The sequence below is a fragment of the Carcharodon carcharias genome, chromosome 9 (genome assembly GCF_017639515.1).
Source record: "Carcharodon carcharias isolate sCarCar2 chromosome 9, sCarCar2.pri, whole genome shotgun sequence".
Taxonomy (NCBI): Eukaryota; Metazoa; Chordata; class Chondrichthyes; order Lamniformes; family Lamnidae; genus Carcharodon; species Carcharodon carcharias.
The window spans coordinates 5850310-5872838 of NC_054475.1; the positions used below are offsets into that span (position 1 = coordinate 5850310).

Consider the following 22529-nt stretch of genomic DNA (forward strand, 5'->3'; position numbering starts at 1 on the left):
TGGATTTTCATCCTGGGGGATGAAGGCAGGAGTTGGGCTCGCCGACCCCAGAAAGAGTTCGGAGGCAGCCACAAGGTCTATTGAGTGCGGAGGTGGCCTGTTGAAAAGGTCCACCTCAGTTACAATAAATACAGCAAAACAAAAAACAGCCCTCTAGCCCTCACTGCTCATACCCACTCACATTCCCTCACACTCGCCATGCACCATCCATGCCAACTCATGCCACCTCATGCCCCCATCCTTCCCCAGAGCCTCTCCTACCCTCCATGAGAACTTACTCCCCTCTACCCATTGTCATGGCCTCTCATCCTTTCTATATCAATCTATGTCCCTACCCAACCCCCCATGACCCCTCATCATCCTTGCCAACCCATGCCCTCACTCAACCCAATGGCCCTTTATGGCCCCATGCTAACTTAGTGCCATCTCATAACAACCCATGCCCTGACACTCCACCCTTTACACTTACACCCTCCTTGCCAACTCACCCCGTATCCGCCATGGACATACCTCAGGAGCCATGGTGAGATGAAATAAAGTTCTAAGTATCTATTGCAGACTTCACTATAAAAAAATACTCATTCATAAAAACCCATTCAATACATTTAAATTCCTTCAAGTTCTCAATCCCTTATAAAAACAAACATTTCATTCAAGTCCTCAATCCCTTATGAAAACATACATGTACTTAATCCCTAATGAAAACATACTTGTATTCATAGCTCCACATCAAAGACAGCTTTATAACCACTTAACTGTCAATCAAACTGTGAATTTACAGGTCCCCCACTATGATATTGATAGGTTGTGGAATCAGTCATGCAGCACTAATTCTATAATGATAACCCTAAGGTTATCATGTTGTGAAATTGTAATGGCTGCTTTAAAAAAAAAGGGCGTGGAGATTTAAATGACAATCGTCTGACAGTTTCACTCTATTTTTTTTCCTTAGTTCTATTGAAGAGTCATACGGACTCGAAACATTAACTGTGTTCCTCTCCGCAGATGTTGCCAGACCTGCTGAGTTTTTCCGGGTATCTTTGTTTTTGTTTTGGATTTCCAGCATCCGCAGTTTTTTGCTTTTATCACTCTATTTATCCACTTTCTACGCTGATTAATGTCTACTCTTACCTCTCTCAAAGGGGCATCTGACCTAGAGTCATAGAGTTTTACAGCATGGAAAGAGGCCTTTCAGCCCATTGTGTCTACGCAGGTCATCAAGCCCCTATCTACTCTAATCCCATTTTCCACCACTTTGCCAGTAGCTTTCTATACCACGGCATTTCAATTGTTCATCTAAATACTTCTTAAATGTTGTGAGGGATCCCGCTTCTACCACTCTTTCAGGCAGTGAATTCCAAATACCCCCCACCCCCTGGGTGAAAAAAAATTTCCTCAAATCCCCTTCCTTCTGTCCCTTATTTTAAATCTATGCCCCCTAGTTATTGACCCCTCCACCAAGGGGAAAATGTTTCTTCCTATCTATGCCCTTAATAATATTGTACACCTCAATCAGGTCCTCCCTCAGCCTTCTCTGCTCTAAGGAAAACAACCCCAGTCTACCTAGTCTCTCTTCATAGCTGAAACACTCCAGCCCAGGTAACATTCTGGTGAATTTCCTCTGCACCCTTACATTCTTCCTATAGCATGGTGACCAGAACTGTCCACAGTACTCCAGATGTTTCCTAACTAACGCTTTATACAACTCCTACATAACCTCCCTGCTCTTGTGTTCAATGCCTCAACTAATTAAGGCAGGTATCCCATTTGCCTTCTTATCTACCTTATCTACCTGTTCTGCTGCCTTCAAGGATCTATGGACATGCACACCAAGGTCGCTCTGATCCTCTGTACTTCCTAGGGTCCTACCTATAGTGAAGTCTTGTTAGTCCTTCCAAAATGCATCACCTCACACTTTTCAGTGTTAAATTCCATTTGCCACTGTTCTGCCGATCTGACCAGCCCATCTATATCATCCTGTAGTCTAAGGCTTTCCTCGCTATTTACCACATCGCCAATTTTCGTGTCATCTGCGAACTTACTCATACCTCCGAGATTCATGTCAAGATCATTAATGTACACTACAAACAGCAAGGGACCCAGCACCAAACCCTGTGGTACACCACTGGACACAGGCTTCCTGTCACAAAAACAACCTTCGACCATCACCCTCTGCCTCCTGCCACTAAGCCAATTTTGGATCCAATTTGCCCTGGATCCCATCTTACCTTCTTGACCATTCTCCCATGCAGGACCTTGTCAAACGCCTTACTGAAGTCTATGTAGACTACATCAACTGCACACCTTCATCAACACATCTAGTCACCCCCCTGAAAGATTCAATCAAATTTGTTAGGCATGATCTCCCCCGACAAAGCCATGCTGACTATCCTTGATTAATCCTTGCCTCTCCAAGTGGAGATTAATTCTGTCTCTCAGAATTTTTTCCAAAAGTTTCCCTACCGCTGAGGTTAGACTCACTGGCCTATAGTTCCTTGGTTTATCCTTACCACCCTTCTTGAATAATGGTGCCACATGAGCTGTCCTCCAGTACTCTGGCACCCCTCCTGTGGCCAGAGAGGATTTTAAAATGAATGTCAGGGCCCCTGCCCTTGCCCTCTTGCCTCCCATAGCAGCCTGGGATACATCTCATCTGGGACTGGGGATTTACCCACTTTTAAGCCCGCTAAAACCACTAATACCTCCTCCTCCTCAATGCTAACTTGTTCAAGTATATCACAGTCCCCCTCCCTGATTTCTACACCCACGTCGTCCTTCTCTATAGTGAACACACATGCAAAGTATTCATTTAAAACCTCACCTATGTCTTCTGGCTCCACACACAGATTGCCACTTTGGTCCCTAATGGGCCCTACCCTTTCCCTGGTTATCCTCTTGCCTCTAATATACTTACAAAATGCCTTTGGATTTTCCTTTATTTTATCTGCCAGCATTTTTCATGCCCCCTCTTCGCTCTTCTAATTTTTTTTAACTAACCCCCTGCACTTTCTATACTCCTCTAGGGCTTCCACTGTTTTGAACCCTTGGTATCTACCATAAGCTTCCCTTTTTTTCCTTGTCCAATCCTGTACATTCCTTGACATCCAGGGTTCTCTGGACTTGTTGGTCCTACCCTTCACCTTTATGGGAACATATTGGCCCTGCTTCCTCACCATTTCCTTTTTGAATGATGGCCACTGCTCTGATGTAGATTTTCCTACAAGTAACTGCTCCAAGTCCACTTTGGCCAGATCCTGCCTTATCATATTAAAATCGGCCTTCCCCCAATTCAGAACCTTTATTCCCAGTCCATCTTTGTCCTTTTCCATGACTACCTTAAATCTTACAGAGTTATGGTCACTATCACTGAAATGCTCCCCCGCTGACACTTCTACCACTTGCCCAGCTTCGTTCCCAAAAATTAGGTCCAGCACTGGCCCCTTTCATAGGGCTTTCTATGTGCTGGCTTAAAAGCTCCCCGAATACATTTTAAGAATTCCGCCCCTTCTAAGCCTTTTACGCTAAGACTATCTCAGTTAATATTGGGGAAGTTGAAATCCCCCACTGATATTACCCTATTATTTTTACACTTCTCTGAAATTTGCCTACATATCTGCCCTTCTATCTCTCCCTGACTGTATGGGGGTCTATAGTACACACCCAGCAATGTGATTGCTTTCTTTTTGTTTTTCAGTTCTACCCATATGGCCTCATTTGAGGAACCTTCTAAGATATCATCTCTCCTTATTGTAGTAATTGACTTCTTGATCAATATTGCAGCACCACCTCCTCTTTTCAATTCCCCCATCCCCGCATCTCACCTGAGGATTCTATAACCTGGAATATTGAGCTGCCAGTCCTGCCCTTCCCTCAACCATGTATCTGTGATAGCAGTGATATCATATTCCCATGCGTTAATCAACACCCTCAACTCATCTGCCTTACTCCCAAGACTCCTTGCATTAAAATAAATGCCATCCAGCCTTGCCATTATCCTGTGTGCCTTAATTTGACTGTATACGCTCTGCCTTCCAGGCTGACTTAGTTTTTCTTCTATATTTGTCTGAACATCACCCCCTACTATATCATCACTTCATATCCCCTCCCCCTGACAAATTAGTTTAAACCCCCACCAACAGCACTGGCAAACCACACACACACCACCCACCCCCCCCACCCCCCCACCCCCGCCCCCCCCCCCCCACCCCCCAAAGGATGCTGGTCCCGTTTCGGTTCAGGTGCAACCCATTGGACTTGTACAAGTCCCACCTTCCCCAGAAATGGACCCAGTGATCCAGGAATCTAAAGCCCTCTCTCCTGCACCAACTCTTCAGCCACGTATTCATCTGCTCTATTCGTCTATTCCTGTACTCACTAGCACATGGCACCAGGAGTAATCCAGAGATTACAGCCTTTGAGGTCCTGCTTTTCAAGCTGCTACCTAGCTCCCTAAATTCTTGTTGCAGGACCTCATCCCTCTTTCTATCTATGTCGTTGGTACCAATGTGAACCACAATCTCTGACTGTTCACCCTCCCTTTCAGAATGCCCTGCAGCCATTCGGTGACACCCTTGACCCTAGCCCCAGGATCAACACACCATCCTGAGTCACATCTACGGCTTCAGAAATGCCTGTCTATATTCCTCACTATTGAGTTTCCTACTCTTAAAATTGCTCTTCCTCTTTTTCTACTCCCCCTTGTGCAGCTGGCCTCTGGCTGCACTCCCCAGAGGAACTGTCACTCGCCCTGTTTTCCAACACAGAAAAACTGTTCTTGAGTGAGATGCACTCTGGGGCTTTCCTGGCTACCTGCCTGCCTCCCTTCTTCTGACTGGTGGTCACCCATTCCTACTCTGACTGCACTTCCTTAATATGCAGAATGACTACACCTAAAAACATGCCACCCATGTAACTCTCAGCCTCGCAGATGCACTGCTGTGCCTCCAGCCAACACTCAAGCTCTGAAACCTGGCGCTCAAGCTGGTCAAACCGGTGACACTTGCTGCAGGTGTGGTCATCCAGATTGCCAGGAATGTCTAAGGCTTCCCACATTCTGCAGGCCATGCAACACACGGGACTGAGCTCCTCTGCCATACCTTTAGTTAAAATACTCTTACCCTAAATTTAAACCAAGTAGAAAATTATTTGTTTCTCTCTTTTTTTAAAAAAAAGCTACCTCTCCCAAAGAGGCACCTGGACCTTTCCCAGAATGTACCCTACATCTCCAAATAGCTCTGGCATGTTTAGACCTTTTCCTCAAGTTTCTAAAGCCCACAAGTCATGTTTTGGACATTCCAGTCATGAAAACTGCATCTGTTTGAAGGCAGCGGCACTTTTATATGTTCACTCCATGAACCACGAAGGTACAAACTACAACCCGCCTCCACTTCTACCCCCGGAAAAATGGTGGGTGCCAGGTTCAGGGGCGGGACTTCCAGATCGGGCTCCGCTACTATTTTGGCTAAGGCACAAGGCCCTTCCGGCTTTGTGAAAATTTGGGCTTAAGTATCTATTTCAGACTTTACTCGATTTAAAAAAAACTCCCATTGATAGTATTTAAATCCCTTCAAAGGCTTAATCCATTATAAAAACAAACATTTCCTTCAAGTATTTAATCCTTTACGAAAACTTAGGTTTGTATTCAGAGCCCAACATCAAAGACAGCTTACCTCTTTATAACCACTTGCAGCTGTCAATCAAACAGAATTTATAGGCCTCCAACTGTCACATTGATAGCTTGTGGAAGCCGGCAAGGAGCACTAATCCTTATGTCAACAAGCAGTGAAATAGCAGGCACTGATTTCTTTTCAACTGCAGGTTTTTTTCAAAAATTCAAAGGGCTTGGGAATTTAAATGACTTGACAGTTCCAGAGAGCTTATCTGCTTTCAACGCACATTCATGTCTGTTCTTAACAATTCCAAAGGAGTATCTGACCTCTCCCAAAGGGGTATCTTTCCAAATGAGTCCAGCAGCTTTAGACATTTTTCTCAAATGTCGTGTTTTTGAAATCCCAATGATGAAGATTGGATCTATTTGAAGTCAGTTCCACCTTTACATGCGCAACCATCTCCATGAACCACGAGTGTGTAAAGTGCAACCTACGCCCACCCCACCCCACGGTTTGGGAGCAGAACTTCCAGGTTTGGGGCTCCAGTATCTTTTTGGCTAATGCACATTGCCCTTCTGACTCGGCAAAAGTTCAGGCCTGAGTTTCCGTTCTGGGCAATGCCTCCATGGCAAGATATGAAGTAAATACCCAGGTACTTTCCAAAATAGAGGAAGGCAAACTGGCAGAGACTGTCATTTGGGATGAAATCACGCACTTCCGTGGAGATGGTTTCTGAGTGACACTTACAGAAATGTTTCCACAAAGTATGAAGGGAACTCTTTGATTTCTTTTGAGATGAGTTTTAAACAAATAAGTTTGCTTCACCAGGCCTAAGTCCAAATTTCCTGCTTTTCTAAAAATAAAACCTTGGTCTGGATTAAGTTGGCTCAACAGGGGTCTCACCTGCAGTTTGGAAAATCAGCAGGGAACCTTCATCAGTTCCATGGGACAGGCCTGTTGGTACCAAATGCTCTCAGGCATTTAAATGGCCACCATCCCCGGGATTAGGACCCCATCTGCTAAGGGACCCCAGTGAGGATGGGATGGGGATTGCGGGGTGGGGGTTGTAGGAGACAGAGTTGGGGAGAGAGAATCTGGGGGATGGGGGTCGGTTTTCAGCATTCCAACACCCCATCCCCACCCCCACCACTTTCCCAATGCCAGTTCCCTTGATCAGGCACAAAGTGAGCCTAATCGATTCCCAACGCCAGCAGCTGGGAATCCTGCACCTGCCCCTTCTGCCCTCCCACTTAATCGGGAAGGTGTGCCACCATTTGGGCAATTGATCTGTGAACCTCTCCCATGATAAAGTGGGCCTGGCCACAATGAGCTGCATTAAATCCAGTCCCTTGTCTTCTTTTTTTAAAGAAGAAACTCTCATAAGATTGTCCTATTTTCTTCAAGAGACATTAAAACGTTGCAGAGGTTTTTTGTTGCCCCTGGTGGTCAAGAAACCATCACATTGACTGCCATGATCCTGACAGAAAATAAATGGCAGGACAATGAAGGAAGGTAGAAGTCTATTGACCCATAAAGCTGGATGGGTCTGAATGGGTTGCCTGGAGACATATACATTGGTGAAGCATTGACCAAAGCATTGAGCGTAGATCTTCTCATAAAGCATCCCAATGAGTTGGTCAAAGGGTGAAACTATTGTGTGTGCAGGGTAACTGACGCATTGTGCTTGAGTTGACTGGACCATCCCAGGGAAAGCTATCACGCAGAAAAAGTCTGGACAAAAAAAAGCTAAATACCCCTGAGGAGCCTGCATTAGGAAGTTCCCTTGGAGGAAGCTCTAGATAAAGTAAGAAATAAGCCTATTTTCACAACTGGCATTCACTTCAGATCCAGGATAGTGGGAGAATGCAAGCAAACATGCTTTAAAAATCCAGCCCTAAAATTAACAGCTGAAGAACCCTTTTCAGAACATGGTGGGTGTTGGGATGTATTTGAAATGGTGTGATTTGACATTCAGCGTGTTAGCTTTAAGCTGGTGTGCTTTTGTTCAAATCAACCTATAAACTTGGACATATCTTCCGATGACAATTACAGACCTAAGATGGAAGCAATTGTAGCAATAGCCTTTCTGGAAATAGTGTAATCTTTATTCCAGGATGGATGAAGAAAGAGAAAATGGCACCATATTAATGTTCAGAAATTCGAACAAGGCAGTGGACTTAGGCTACAAAATATCAAACAGATTTATATGGAATAGACGGCTAAGTGAACAGAAACAACGACAAACTGTAGAGCTACAATGCATACTGCTCAATTATTCCTTTTTCGTATCATTGCATCAGTGGCAGTAAAATTCAGTGTAAGCTAGATGTGACACCAAGAAAACAACTTTTAACTGGTGTTTCTGACAGCAGCAGTTATGAATAATGTCCTTGCTATATTTTGAATTCTTACTATCAATGATTTTTTTCCCCCTAAGACTGAGGGGGTGGGACCGTCTCAGATTTGCATGAAGTGTTGGCAGGGGGCGGGGAAAGCAACGTTTTACCCACCGACCTCAGTGGTGGCTTCTCACGCCGTTTCGTCCCAGGCGCGCCGCATTAATGATGCATTCCCAGGAAACACGCCGTTTCCATGGCGAGCAGGCTCTGATTCACCCGCCAAGCCGTCACCTCGCTGCTTCATCACGCAAGGCGCCACATTTAAATGACACCTCTCAGTGCTTCCAGCCCAGGACTGCTGCAAATAAGACGTGGCCCCGAAAGGCAAGAGGTCTGCAGCACCCCAGGTTTAATGATGTGTCTTTCAAGCACCTTTTGGACACTGGGGATGCCCGCCGTGATGTCCACTACCCCCGCTCTGGCCACAGGAGGGGCACTCCGGCTTGGTAGGCAATGGCAGTACCAATGCTGTACATAAGAGGTTGGCCATTTAGTATGGAAAGAGGTTAGATGATCTCATTCATGCCACCAGGGCAAGGAAACCATTTCATCATTCTAAACACACACACTCACAAGCCCATCACACATTCACTGGCATCTCACTCACTGCCAGCTCAAGGGACATCACCACTCACTCTCTCACACACACACCCTCACATCTCCATTTGGCCCCATCTCCTCTGGAGACTGCCTCCTCAGACCTCACCACCTTGAGGCCACCTGCACAGATCAACATGCGCCCCCACACACACACACCCTGGGATACCCCCTCCCTCCCCACCCCCCACCACCCTTCCCCAGTACAGCCCTCATCCTGCAGCCTCTTCCCTTGCCTTCGGCCACTTCTCCCCCTTCCCCAACCAAGCCCTAGCCCTGCAGCTGTACAAAGACACCCCCACCTTCTGGCTGGTCTGAGACCTGCCCGTTAGTCCCCCTAAAATTGATGTGGTGCTGCCTGTGAATCCTGGCGCTGACGACTGCGAGTGCTGAATGAAGCAAGGTAGGCAAACAAACCTCGAATTCCCAAAGCAGCTCGCCAGGTGCACATCACTTATGTGCAGTTGCGAAACACGCCGAGGTTGGCGTACGGTTCAGGGTAGGGGGGTGATTCCGGCGGGCTAGCCTTACAATGATACGCAAATTTAATTGGAATGAGGTTCCCAACATCCGATGGTGGGAAACGCGGTCCACCATCGACACGCCGAGCGGACAATTGCAAGCTGGTTTAACGACGTCGTGAAACCGATTTTTGGCCTTCTCGTCCATATGCCGCTGAGCATACCCGACACCAGCGGGCACGGAAAATTCCGCCCAGTATCTCAGATCATTCTTCTATTCAAACCCTCATTCCTTCACTTCAGGGAATTGAGCACAATATCAAGGCTGACATTCCCACCCTACTGCCAAGAGAAAACCATGATCGCCAGCGGTACAGTCTTTTAGATGAGACATTGAACTGAGGTGACATCTATTCACTCAGTTCAAAGCAAAAGATCTTCAAAGAAGATTTAGCTCTGATACATGGTCATGATGTCCTGAAACATTAACTCTGTTCCTCTCCACAGCTGCTGTCTGTCCTGCTGAGTATTTCCAGCATTTTTTGCTTTCAGGAAGAGCAGGGGAGTCACAGCCAATATTTATTCTTCAACACACACCTAAACACCGATGATCTGACCATGGTCACATTCCTGAGTTCAATTTGGCTGTCAAGCTTCCTACAGTGTTACATTTCACTCAGGGACTCCGAGTTGCTGTGGTAACATGCCGTGTGCATGTTGTAGCTCGGGGTTATGATTGTGATGGTAGAGGATCCAAAGCTCTTTCCATCACATGGCTGATCAGGAATCTCTCCTGCTCTTACCTTCAGCTATTGGTGTATGCTGTGAGGATTTGCAGGTTGATAATCAGCTTGTTTGGCCACATTATGAACATGGCTTCCTTGGGCTCCTGGGGTGGGTCTTGAACCTGGGACTTCTGGCTCAAAGGCAGGGACACCAAGCACTGCATCACATATCCTCCATTCTAACAGGGACTACACTTCACAATGGTACTTCAATGACTGTAAAGCACTTTGGGATGTGCAAAAGCACTTTATGGGCAGGATCTTGCTCTCATTGGGCAGACGTGGTGGGGGTGACCAGGAGCCAACCACAGCCCTTGATCTGGCCGTGACCCCGACTTCACACTGGCGGGCCAATTAAGGAGCGCTAAACGCTGAATGTGTGGGGGAGGGCGGGAGGAGGGCTAGCATGCAGGTGCGCACAGGAAAAGCACACCAACCGTAAGGTTAGACAGGCAGTGAAAAATTACTTTTGATTGGTACTTTAGTGGCCTTAATAGGCCTGTTAGTTGTCGGCAGGCGGACTGCCTACTCCCACACACGCCCGTCGACTGAAATATCGCGATGAAAGCAGGACGTTCGCCCGACGCCATTTTACACTCGTTTGGGTCAGGTGTGCACCCGCCCAACAAGGTAAAAATTCTGGCCTTTGGTGCAAGGCTTTGTTTTTTCTTTTTATGCCTGATAGCAAGTACAGGAAAATCATTATTACTATATTTCAACATAATAGGTGCCTTCACATGACTCGTTCGACTTCAGAAGATGGTGGACTTAGGCTACATTATATCAAGCAGATTTATATGGGATAAACGGCTGAACCATTCCTTTTCTTAAGATCAAATCATTGCACCAATGGCACTAAAATGCAGTGTAAACTGGATGTGACACCAAAGGGATGACTTTTAACTGGTGCCCACTATTTATCACATAAAAGAACAGCAGACCAGCTGTAGACTATTGGGACGGAGGACTTTGGCCTGGATGCCCAAGACCCATCTGAGACAATTTTAAGGCAGATCTGTAAGTGGGCCCATCCATTTGGGGGCCAAGAGGATGTTTAAGAATGTAAATTGGGATCAAACGCTGTTGAAAGACCTGTGTTGTAATGTTGATGTACAAGTGGGCAGATTGTGCATCACACGAGCTCCACCCATTTGTGTCAGGTGGTGAATGGCCTAATCAGGAGTCCTTAAAGGCACTTCCGGATGCCAGGTCGGAAACTTTCCAAACCTCTTTTTATTTTATTTTTATTGGGGCAGAAAGAGCTGGAATGTTCCCACTGGCTCCACAAGAATATTGTTACCAACTTGTCGACACCTCCCCTCACCCCAGGTTCACTTAACGCCCACTCCAACCCCCACCCCCACCCCCCCACCCTACCACCCTCCCCCGCCCCCCCAACTCCATAAACCCCTCGCAGACAGCAGACACATAGAAACACCATCACTTGCAAGCTCCACTCAAAACCACAGACCATTCTAACTTGGGAACTATATTGCCATTCCTTCACCTGCAAGTTCCCCTCAAAGCCACACACCGCCGTTCCTTCGCTGTCGCTGGATCAAAAACCTGGAACCCCCTCCCTAACAGCACTGTGGGTGTACCTACACCAGATGGACTGCAGCGGTTCAAGAAGGTGGTTCGCCATCACCTTCTCAAGGGCAATTAGGGACCGGCAATAGATGCTGGCCTGGAAGAGTAAAACAAAAAGCACTTTGAGACATCCAGTGGTCATGAAAAGCGCTGTATAAATGCAAATCTTTCTTTTCTCGACTTCAGGTGAACGATTCAATTTTGCAAGACCCCCGCCTGTGAAATGGTTCTCAAAAATTGTCTGCGACAAAGTCAATTTAAATAGATACATCTTAAAAAAAAGTTACCAATCAGACACAGGTGTCAATAGAACAGACAAAATGCTTGGATTTGAACTAGAGTTTATCTCCTTCCTCAGGCACCTGTCGGCCAATAAAGTCTGGCTATACTTCAAAACAAGTTGGATATTTTCTGACTGCACCTAGTTTTTAACCCCTTCAGGAAACAGTACAGTTCATCAGAGGCAAAGATAATTCTTTATTGTGACAAAAAAAATAGACCTTTATTGTAAGTGTAACAGTTTTTTTCCTTCCTTGGCCAGAACAAGCCTGAAGAATTAAACACATTTGTTTTAATATTGGTTGCATGTGTTTAGTATTTTTTTTAACTTCCAATAGATTCTGATCCAGAAAAACAAACATTTAATTAGACCTTTCAAATAACGAACACTTTTTGGTTTCCTTAATTCATCCTCTCTCACCTCCAATAACCCAAATTTAATTGAAATACATTAACTTGACACCCATTCCTCTGCTGCTTGTTGGAACATGCTGCGTGCAAATTGACAGCTAACATGAGGGTGACTGCAATTAACAGTAATTGATTGGTTGTAAATTTTTGGGTAAACACTGAGGGCCTGATTAGACACTATAATAAATGCAAGTTTATGCATTTATGTCAAGGTCATAAATTATCTGAATTCTAACAGCTTTGGTGCAATTGCCTGTTTGATATTTAAGTGATCAGTTTCAAGGCTCAGAACTAGAACTGGAGGAAAAAGTACCATTATTTTTGATTTAACTTCAAGCCTGAGATGACCTTTACTCTGCACACCATGAAGGAGAAACCATGAAAGAAATACCACTCATACAGTACTGAATATGGGAATGCTCAGCACTGTCTCTGTTGGTATGAATTAGTTCATTCTATTACCTTTCACATCATAGCAAATAAAAAAGTGCAAAGGATTCGTTGTGTTACTGAGAATAATGTCTATCCATTACTTTTTTTTTATTTAGGTCTCTTAATGATTTCTACAGTAGAGTTGGGAGTCGTCAGCCTCTATGGAGTGAAAACTCACGCCTTCATTGCAATGAATAGCAGAGGCCGACTGTATGCAACAGTAAGTGAACCAAAAACATTCTGTAAAAAAATCTTCATTAGTATTATCAGCTTTGGTAACCTGTTTCCACTCTTAATTGCTCACTTTGCAAGTTGCTCCCTAGTGAATGAGGGAGTGAATATTTGTAGTGACCCTTTATTTGTCGCAGGGTAAATATTCAGTTTGAAAACATAGAAAATAGGAGCAGGAGTAGGTCACTTGGCCCTCAAGCTTGCTCTGCCATTCAATATTATCATGGCTGATGCTCTATCTCAACTCCCACTCTCTTCCCATACCCCTTAATGCCTTTAGAGTCCAGAAATCAATCTATTTCCTTCTTAAATATATTCAGTGACTTGGCCTCCACAGCCTCTGTGGTAGAGAATTCCATAGCTTCACCAACCTCTGAGTCAAGAAGTTTCTCCTCATCTCAGTCCTAAATGGCCTACCTCGTATTCTGAGACTGTGATCCCTTGTTCTACACCCCTAGCCAGAGGAAACATCATTCCTGCATCCAGTCTGTCCAGCCCTGTCAGAATTTTATACGTTTCAATGAGATCCCATCTCATTCTTCTAAACTCCAGTGAATACAGGCTTAGTCGGCCCGATCTCTTCTCATTCCACAATCCTGCCATCCCAGGAATCAGTCTGGTGAACTTTTCCTGTATTCCGTCTATGGCAAGTTTATCCTTTCTTAGGTAAGGAGATCAAAACTGCACACAATACTCTAGATGTGGTCTCACCAAGGCCCTACACAGCTGTAGTAAGGCATCCTTGCTCCTGCACTCAAGTCTTCTTGCAATAAAGGCCAACATACCATTTGCTTTCTTAACTTCTGGCTGCACCTATATCCCTGCTTTCAGTGATTGCTGTACAAAGACACCCAGGTCCTGTTGTACATCAACATTTCCCAAACTATCACCATTTAAATAATACTCTGCCATTCTGTTTTTCCTACCGACGTGGATAGCTTCACACTTCTCCACGTTATACTGTATTATCCATGTTACACTGCATTTTAGAATCTTCAGAATCACAGAATATTAACGGCACAGAGGAGGCCATTTGGCCCATCGTATCTGCACCAACTCTCCAAATGAGCATTATGACCTAGTGCAATTGCCCTGCCTTTTCCCTATACCCTTGCATATTGTTTCTATTCAAATAATCATCTAATGCCCTCTTGAATGCATCGATTGAGCCTGCCTCCTCCACACTTCCAGGCAGTGCATTCCAGACCTGAACCACTCGTTATGTGAAAAAGTTTTTTTCTCATGACACACCTTTGTAAATTTGTGCCCTATCCTTCTTGATCCTTTTGCGAGTGGGAACAGCCCCCTCATGATTTTGAACATCTTTATCAAATCTTCTGTCAGCCTTCTTCTCTCCAAGGAGAACAGCCCCAGCCTCTCTAATCTATCCTCATGGCTAAAGTTTCTCATCCCTGGAACCATTCTTGTAAACCTCTTCTGAACTTTCTCCAATATGTTCACATCCTTTCTATAATATGGTGCCCAGAACTGTACACAATACTCCAGCTGAGGACTAATGACTATATTATATAAATTCAGCATAACTCTCCTGCTCTTGTACACTATGCCCCTATTAATAAAGCCCAGGATACTATATGCTTTATTAACTGCTCTCTTCACCTACCCTGCCACCTTCAATGATCTATGCACATATACACCCAAGTCTTTCTGCTCCTGTTCCTGGGACCATTAAATTTTACTAGTTGTTGATGTCAAATACAACCGACTTAACTGAACAGTTCTGAAGAAGCATGTTTCCAATAAATTTGAAAATAGTTGAAAAAAACAATCAACAACAGAGTAAATAACATCGAAGAACTATAGATGTCTTGAAACTCCAAAGCTATTTCAGTACATAAGTTGTTTGATAACTCAGATAAAAACAAAGGTGTTTGCCTCTTCAATTCTGAAGACTATATTGCCACACTAGAAGGTCGTCAATTGGAGTAGAAAATGAAGGGACAGGTATAAACAAGTTAGCGCATTCTGCTGTGCTACTGGCTCCTTGCTAATGTCCAGGTGACTTTCTCAAGGGAAAGTACCTTGCCTCTCCTCAGAATCTCCCATTGATGGCGTGGGTGAGATTGATGCTCAGTGTGCACCATCAGCACTTATTCCAAAATGTAGCTGTACTGTGCATTGCTCTACTATTCTTTCAATACTTCCTTAGATTACACACAGCGATATAGGCTGATGTCAAAATCATTGTCAAGTTCAGCTCTGTACAGATGTGGTGCAGTGAGCAAGGAGGAGCACTACTCATACTATCTCATTATGGCTGAACATAATGGAGCTTTTGAGAATTTGTTCTCCACTTTGCAGAGTAAGAAAGGTTCTGTTTGGGGAGTTCAGGCAAGATAAGACAGTAGGATTTTTTTTTAAATGAACACCATTACAGACACAATAAATATGAATGATTATCAACTGACAAATTTATCCTTGATAAAACTCTCTTTCAGGCGGACTTCAATAATGAATGCAAATTCAGAGAAAGACTCTTGCCAAATCGCTACAACGTGTATGAATCAAAAACATACCCAGGGATGTACATCGCATTAAGCAAACACGGAAGAGCAAAACGAGGAAGCAAAGTTTCACCCATCCTGAGAGTTACTCATTTTTTGCCTAGATTGTAAAGAAATGAGACAAATGGATACCCGAAGTATCACAAGACATAATTTTCATAGAAATAGGATTGCAGAAGAGTATACCATGTACAGGACATTCATAGATTAATATTAACTTATTAACTTATATGGGAATGGCATAACATGTAAATATGTAATACTTTTTATAGTTATTTTGACACAAGTGAGTTACTTCAGTAATGCTGCTTTTAAAAACAATGTATGGTGGTGGACATACAAAAAGGTCACTCACCTTATTAATCAGATTGTATTGTCAGCCCTAGAACAGCCAGTTAATTACGAGACCAGTTATCAGTTGCAAAAGGAAATGGTGTAGCTTATAACCTAATTGCCTAGATTAAGGAGAGCCACATGGGGAGAGCCTCACACCAAAGTGGCCTTTAAATTAGCTGAGTGAAGCTAGGTGAAGCACATTGCAGTCATTGTTGGGCCTATTGGGCATATTGGGAGTTTGGTGTAATTCTTTTCCCATCGTTTTTTTTGTTGTCAGTTTTCACCTATCTACTCTTCATCTCCTGAAGATCTTGACACCTTTCTAGTCCATGGATCTATGGGCTCCTCAGTACCTCCAAGCGTTTCTGGCTTCATCGGGTAGAAATTGGGTAAGGCCTGGTTTTGAGAGGGTAACCATTGGTGCGCAGACAGTGTGCATTCTAAACAGGAATTGCGAGGTTCCTCAAAAACTGGGCCTAATTTCAATGATTTGAGCAAGCTGCTGCCTGTCGTGCCTCAAGTTAAAGCTTGCTCGGTGACTAATGATCAAACTCGGCTCCGCTGCCTTGTTAGCAATGGCACTCAGGTGAATCTGGGGATGAGGATTGACAGGAGATGAAAGCAAACCACCTCCCCCTCCCCTGTTCCCACCCCACCAACCATCCCCCACCACCTGGGGAAATTGCAGAGGCATCAGAGATGATTCTATGGCTCCCCTAGCTTCACACCAAATTTAAAATAAATTAGCTGACCTTCTAAGTGCCTACCACTTGCAAGGCTGCAACTATGCCAGAAAAGACTGAACAGAGCCGCCCTGGTGCCTGTTCAGGACAGTCCAGTTTCTCCGAGGGATCTTAGAAATAGGCATTAGGTCTCACATTATATTGAAGGGGCCTTGTGCCTGTTTTAGGCAGATGACCACGTGCCTGGAAATTTCCCGAGTTCAATATGGGGTTAGGCATCTTTGGGACACAGGGGATAGCCTGAGAAATTGGTCATTTTTGTCACTGCTTTCTGTCTGAAGAAACAGCACAACAAGGACCAACGTTTATCCCTTGCTGTCTAGCCAGCCCTCTCAGGAAATATGCATTAGGCGAGGATGAATTCAACTTCAGTCCTGATGCTGCCTTCAGTGGTTGGATTGCCTGCCAGCAGACGCTTGAAACCTGACTTGAAGAAACTCTGGCTAAGCATTGGGAAATGCCAGATGGAACTAAATGTCAGCAAAGTGTCAGCATCTTCAATAGAAGAAAGGAACCAAAAATATCGGCAGGAAAATAAAATGGGCAGTTTGTGTGCTGACAATGTCTCTTTTCAGAGCTAGACACTAACTGACAACATTAGTCAGCGATTTTCATAGATTACCAACATCTTTAGTGAGTTTTTAAGGCATGGCTGCCTTCATGCCCAAACAGTTGAGCAGGTGCCATTGGTTATGCCATAGGTTTTCCCGCAGTACTCGTTTAATGCCACTTCTGTCTTTAAACAGCCGGGGGCATTCCTGAGCTGTAATTTATGGACCTTTGCATCATTTTTTCTCTCTTTCTTTAACAGTTAGAAAATTGCATTGGCTACTTCCAGCAGATGAGCCTCAGGCACTTTCAAAGATGGAAAGAGGAGGAATATGTCTAAGAACTAGAGAAAGAAATGGCTATAGGAGATTCTTGTGTTTTAGCAATTCATTTTCAAGATAAACAAGTTAAATATTAAATGATTTTGATACTCTATGCACATATATATATATAAATATTGAATATGATGTGGTGGTGCTGATTGGACAGCTCCAGTCCTTGTTTACTGGGATGTGCTGCCCTAGGAATAGGGGGATCTGAAACGAGTAAACAGCTATAAATCTATAAGATCTTGAGGAGACTTGACAGGGTAGATGTGGAGAGGATGTTTCCTGTTGTGGAAGAATCTAGAATGAAGGGTCACTGTTTAAAAACAAGGGGTCGCCTATTTAAGATGGAGATGAGGCAAAAACCTTTCACTCAGAGGGTTGTGAGTCTTTGGAACTCTCTTCCTGAAAAGGTGGTGGAAGCAGAGTCTTTGAATGTTTTTAACGCAAAGGTGGATAGATTCTTGGTAAGCAAGGGTGTGTTAGGTTATCGGCGATAGGTGGAATGCAGCTTTGAGGTTATTATCAGATCAGCCATGATCTTATTAAATGGCGGAGCAGGCTCGAGGGGTTGAATGGCCTACTCCTCCTTGTTCGTATGTTTGTACGTATGTTTGTATGTAAAAGTAATAGTGCCCACAGTAAGGTGGTTATAGAAAGGAGGCCTTTGAGTATACTTGAAAACTTATCTGCAGATAGCAGTACACTTTGCAATTTTAAGACACAATGAGGTACTATACCGTTATTTCACAAATACAATAAGTAATGTGCATTTTGGTCAATTGCATTAAGTGGGAGAATTTCAACTGTGAGCTGTTGTGATCTGGAAGGCATCAGCTGAAAAGTTGGTGGAAACATATTTAACTTTCAAAAGGGAATAGGTTAAATATTTGAAAAGGAGGCATTTCCAAGGCTATAGGGAAAGAGTGGGGGAAAGGGGTGAAATAGATAGCTCTTTCAAAGAGCCAGTACATACATAATGGGCCAAATGGCCTCTTTCTGTTCTGCTTGATTCAATGATTTCCTCTGTTATTTGTAGAGCTCAAAAAAAAAAGCTTATAAAATAAGACAATAACGATTTTATGAAAGTAAAATACTGTGGATGCTGGAAATCTGAAATAAAAACAAAGTGCTGAAATATTCAGCACACCTAGCAGCATCTGTAGAGAGAGACAAATGTAGAGAGAGCTAATGTTTTGAGTCGCATATGACACCTCTTCAGATCTCAGTCCTGAAGAAGGGTCATACTTGACTCAGTGCTAATTCTGTTTCTCTCTCCACACATTAACAATGTTGCTATGCATAGCAAAGAAAGCAGATCTTCCTACTAAAATGTTCTTAAAATAATTTAGAAGCTTAGCGATAGACTACTGACAGATTTCCTTAATAACTAACTCATTAGGGCACAGTTATTGGACAGTTAAATTTGCTTTGTTCATTGCTGCTCCACACTGTTTAAATATGGTGAGCACAGTGGCTTTTGTTAGAATGCCCTTCTGTGTCTATGTGGGTGAGTGAATGAATGTTGGGTGAGGAATGGAGTTAAGCTGTGGTTGAATATCTTGCTGCCATTCAGCCTGTGATTTTCCTCCCGTTTGCTTTAATGTGCGGGGAGATCGTGAACTTGCTGAGTGAAGAAGCAGAATATATAGGCCTCATGGTTTAGGCTAAGACATGGGCCTGAATTTTCAGCTCGGTGGGTAGGCACGATTGGCAGGCTCAAGACCAGTCGGGAAACGGACCGCTGACCACGATCGGCCCCCAACCACGATTTCACACTGGCTAGCCGATTAGCGGCCAGCCAGCTTGTGGAAATGCTCAGCGCTGCCGGGGTGGGGGGACGATGACATTAGTAAGGAAACAACATGGGCAAGGAAACCTCCTGCTGATTACCATGTACCGCCTTCCCTCAGCTGATGAATCAGTGCTCCTCCATGTTGAACACCGCTTGGAGGAAGCATTGAGGGTGGCAAGGGCACACAATGTACTCTGGGTTGGGGGACTTCAATGTCCATCACCAAGAGTGGCTCGGTAGTACCACTACTGACCGAGCTAGCTGAGTCCTAAAGGACATAGCTGCTAGACTGGGTCTGCAACAAGTGGTGAGGGAACCAACAAGAGGGAAAACATACTTGACCCAATTCTCAACAACCTGCCTGCCACAGATGCATCTGTCCATGACAGTATCATTAGGAGTGATCACTGCACTGTCGTTGTGGAGACAAAATCCCACATTCAAATTGAGGATACCCTCTATCGTGTTGTGTGGCTCTACCACCGTGCTAAATGGAATAGATTCCAAACAGATCTAGCAGCTCAAGACTAGGCATCCATGAGGTGATGTGGGCCATCAGCAGCAGCAGAATTGTACTCAAACACAATCTGTAACCTCATGGCCCAGCATATCCCCCTCTCTACCATTACCATCAAGCCAGGGGATCAACCCTGGTTCAATGAAGAGTGCAGGAGAGAATGCCAGGAGCAGCACCAGGCATACCTAAAACTGAGGTGTCAACCTGGTGAAGCTATAACACAGGATTACTTGTGTGCCAAACAGCATAAGCAGCAAGTGATAGACAGAGCTAAGCAATCCCACAACCAATGTATCAGATCCTGCCACATCCGCTCGTGAATGGTGGTGGATAATTAATCAACTCACTGGAGGAGGATGCTCCAAAAATATCCCCACCTTCAATGATGGGGGACCCCAGCACATCAGTGCAAAAGATAAGGCTGAAGCATTTGCTACAATCTTCAACCAGAAGTGCCGAGTGGATGATCCATCTTGGCCTCCTCCGGAGGTCCCCAGCATCATAGATGCCAGTCTTCTGCCAATTCGATTCACTCCATGTGATTTCAAGAAACGGCTGAAGGCACTGGATACTGCAAAGGCTATGGGCCCTGACAATATTCCGGCAATAGTACTGAAGACTTGTGCTCCAGAACTTGCCACGCCCCTAGCCAAGATGCTCCAGTACAGCTACAACACTGGCATCTACCCGGCTATGTGGAAAATCGCCCAGGTATGTCCTGTACATAAAAAGCAGGACAGATCCAACCCGGCCAATTACTGCTCCATCAATCTACTCTCGATCATCAGTAAAGTAATGGAAGGGGTCATCAACAGAGCTATCAAGCGGCACTGGCTTGGCCGTAACCTGCTCCCTGACGCCCAGTTTGGGTTCCGCCAGGGCCACTTAGCTCTTGACCTCATTACAGCCTTAGTTCAAACATGGACAAAAGAGATGAACTCCCAAAGTGAGGTGAGAGTGACTGACCTTGACATCAAGGCTGTGTTTGACCAAGTATGGCATCAAGGAGCCCAAGCAAAATTGGAATCAGTGGTAATCAGGGGAAAAACTCTCTGCTGGTTGGAGTCATGCCTAGCACAAAGGAAGATGTTTGTGGATGTTGGAGGTCAGTCATCTCAGCCCAGGAGATCACTGTAGGAACTCCTCAGGGTAGTGTCATTGGCCCAGCCATCTTTAGCTGCTTCATCAATGACCTTCCTTCCATCATAAGGTCAGAAGTGGGGATGCTTGCTGATGATTACACATTGTTCGGCACCTCAAATACCTCCTCAGACACTGAAGCAGTCCACGTCCAAATGCAGCAAGACCTGGACAATATCCAGGGTTGGGCTGACAAGTGGCAAGTAAATTCGCACCACACAAGTGTCAGGCAATGACCATCTCCAACAAGAGAGAATCTAACCATCACCCATTGGTATTCAATGGCATGACCATCACTGAATCCTCCGCAATCAATATCCTGGTGGTTACCATTGACCAGAAACTGAACTGGACTAGCCATAGAAATACTGTGGCTACAAGAGCAGGTCAGAGGCTAGGAGTTCTGCAACGAGTAACTCACCCCTTGACTTCCCAAAGCCTGTCCACCATCTACAAGGCACAAGTCAGGAGTGTGTTGGAATACTCCCCACTTGCCTGGATGAGTGCAGTTCCAACAACACTCAAGAAGCTTGACACCATCCAGGACAAAGCAGCCCACTTGATCGGCACCACATACACAAACATTCACTCCCTCCACCACTGACACAGAGTAGCAGCAGTGTGTACCATCTATAAGAAGCGCTGCAGGAATTCACCAAGACAGCACCTTCCAAACCCATGACCACTACCATCTAGAAGGACAAGGGCAGCAGATAGATGGGAACACCACTACCTGGAAGTTCCCCTCCAAGTCACTCATCACCCTGGCTTGGAAACATATCGCCGTTCCTTCACTGTCACTGAGTCAAAATCCTGGAACTCACTTCCTAACAGCACTGTGGGTGTACCTACACCACAGGGACTGCAGCGGTTCAAGAAGACAGCTCACCACCACCTTCTCAAGGGCAATTAGGGATGGGCAATAAATGCTGGCCCAGCCAACGAAGCCCACGTCCTATGAATGAATTTTTAAAAATTCTGTGGGTGCGGGCGTGCACTGAGAGAAAGCTTCCCGAAGGTAGAGAGCTGCCTCAGGGAGCTGCGGACCCGAAAACCATCAAACAAAGTTTTGAAAATCAGGAAAAATAAATGTCCAAGCATCACAATCAGACACCTGAACATACAGATGATTAAAAATGCTGTCCATATGTTTTTATTTTTATTTTGTTTAATCACAGAATGGATGAGGTTTTATGAAAAACGCAAAGGCTGCCTGGCCAATTTGTCCATCTGCCAACTGTAAGGTTGGACCGGCCATGAGAAATCAAAATCAATTGCGTTGTTAATGGGCTCCATTTCCCTCTTAATTGTCGGCTGGCGCACTTCTGACTTTTGCGTGCGCCCGCCGGGCGAAATATTGCACGAGCGCGGGATGATGTCGGGATGCTTACCCGGCATCTTCTCGCATGATTTTACGCCCAGTCAGGCCGGGCGTGCGCCCACCCATGAGACTTAAAATTCTAGCCGTGATGGGGTGGCTAACTGGGTGAGGTGCTGGAGGAGAGCTGGCATTCACTCAGTAAAGAGTCAGTGCTTTCAAGAGAGGAGCGGGAAAAATTGGGGACGCAAGATAAGTTTGCCAAATGCTTTTAGCTGAAGATTCAAAAGGTGCTCCAGCTATTTTAAGAATGCCCAGTGTAATATTATTGGATGCACTGTGTGACCAGTCATTGGTCTTATTTTCAATTATTCCCTCTCCAAATAAAAATCTTAGCTAGTAACAAAAACCTTGAAGAAATGCATTGAATCCTGATGTCAACTTTCTTACTGAATTGGGATGGCATACGTTCAATTTACAATTAAT

At 44.8% G+C, this 22529-nt stretch overlaps 1 protein-coding gene across 1 annotated transcript in view; it reads left to right on the top strand.

The window, feature by feature from the left end:
• LOC121282005 overlaps window positions 1–15509 on the top strand; it is a 52379-nt gene extending 36870 nt beyond the window's left edge. Inside the window, exons 7-8 of the mRNA XM_041195318.1 lie at window positions 12680–12783; window positions 15254–15509. Coding sequence (XP_041051252.1) covers window positions 12680–12783; window positions 15254–15430 — 281 coding nt within the window. The 3' untranslated portion in view covers window positions 15431–15509. The remainder of the gene's footprint in view (window positions 1–12679; window positions 12784–15253) is intronic.
• The last annotated feature ends 7020 nt before the right edge of the window (window positions 15510–22529 follow it).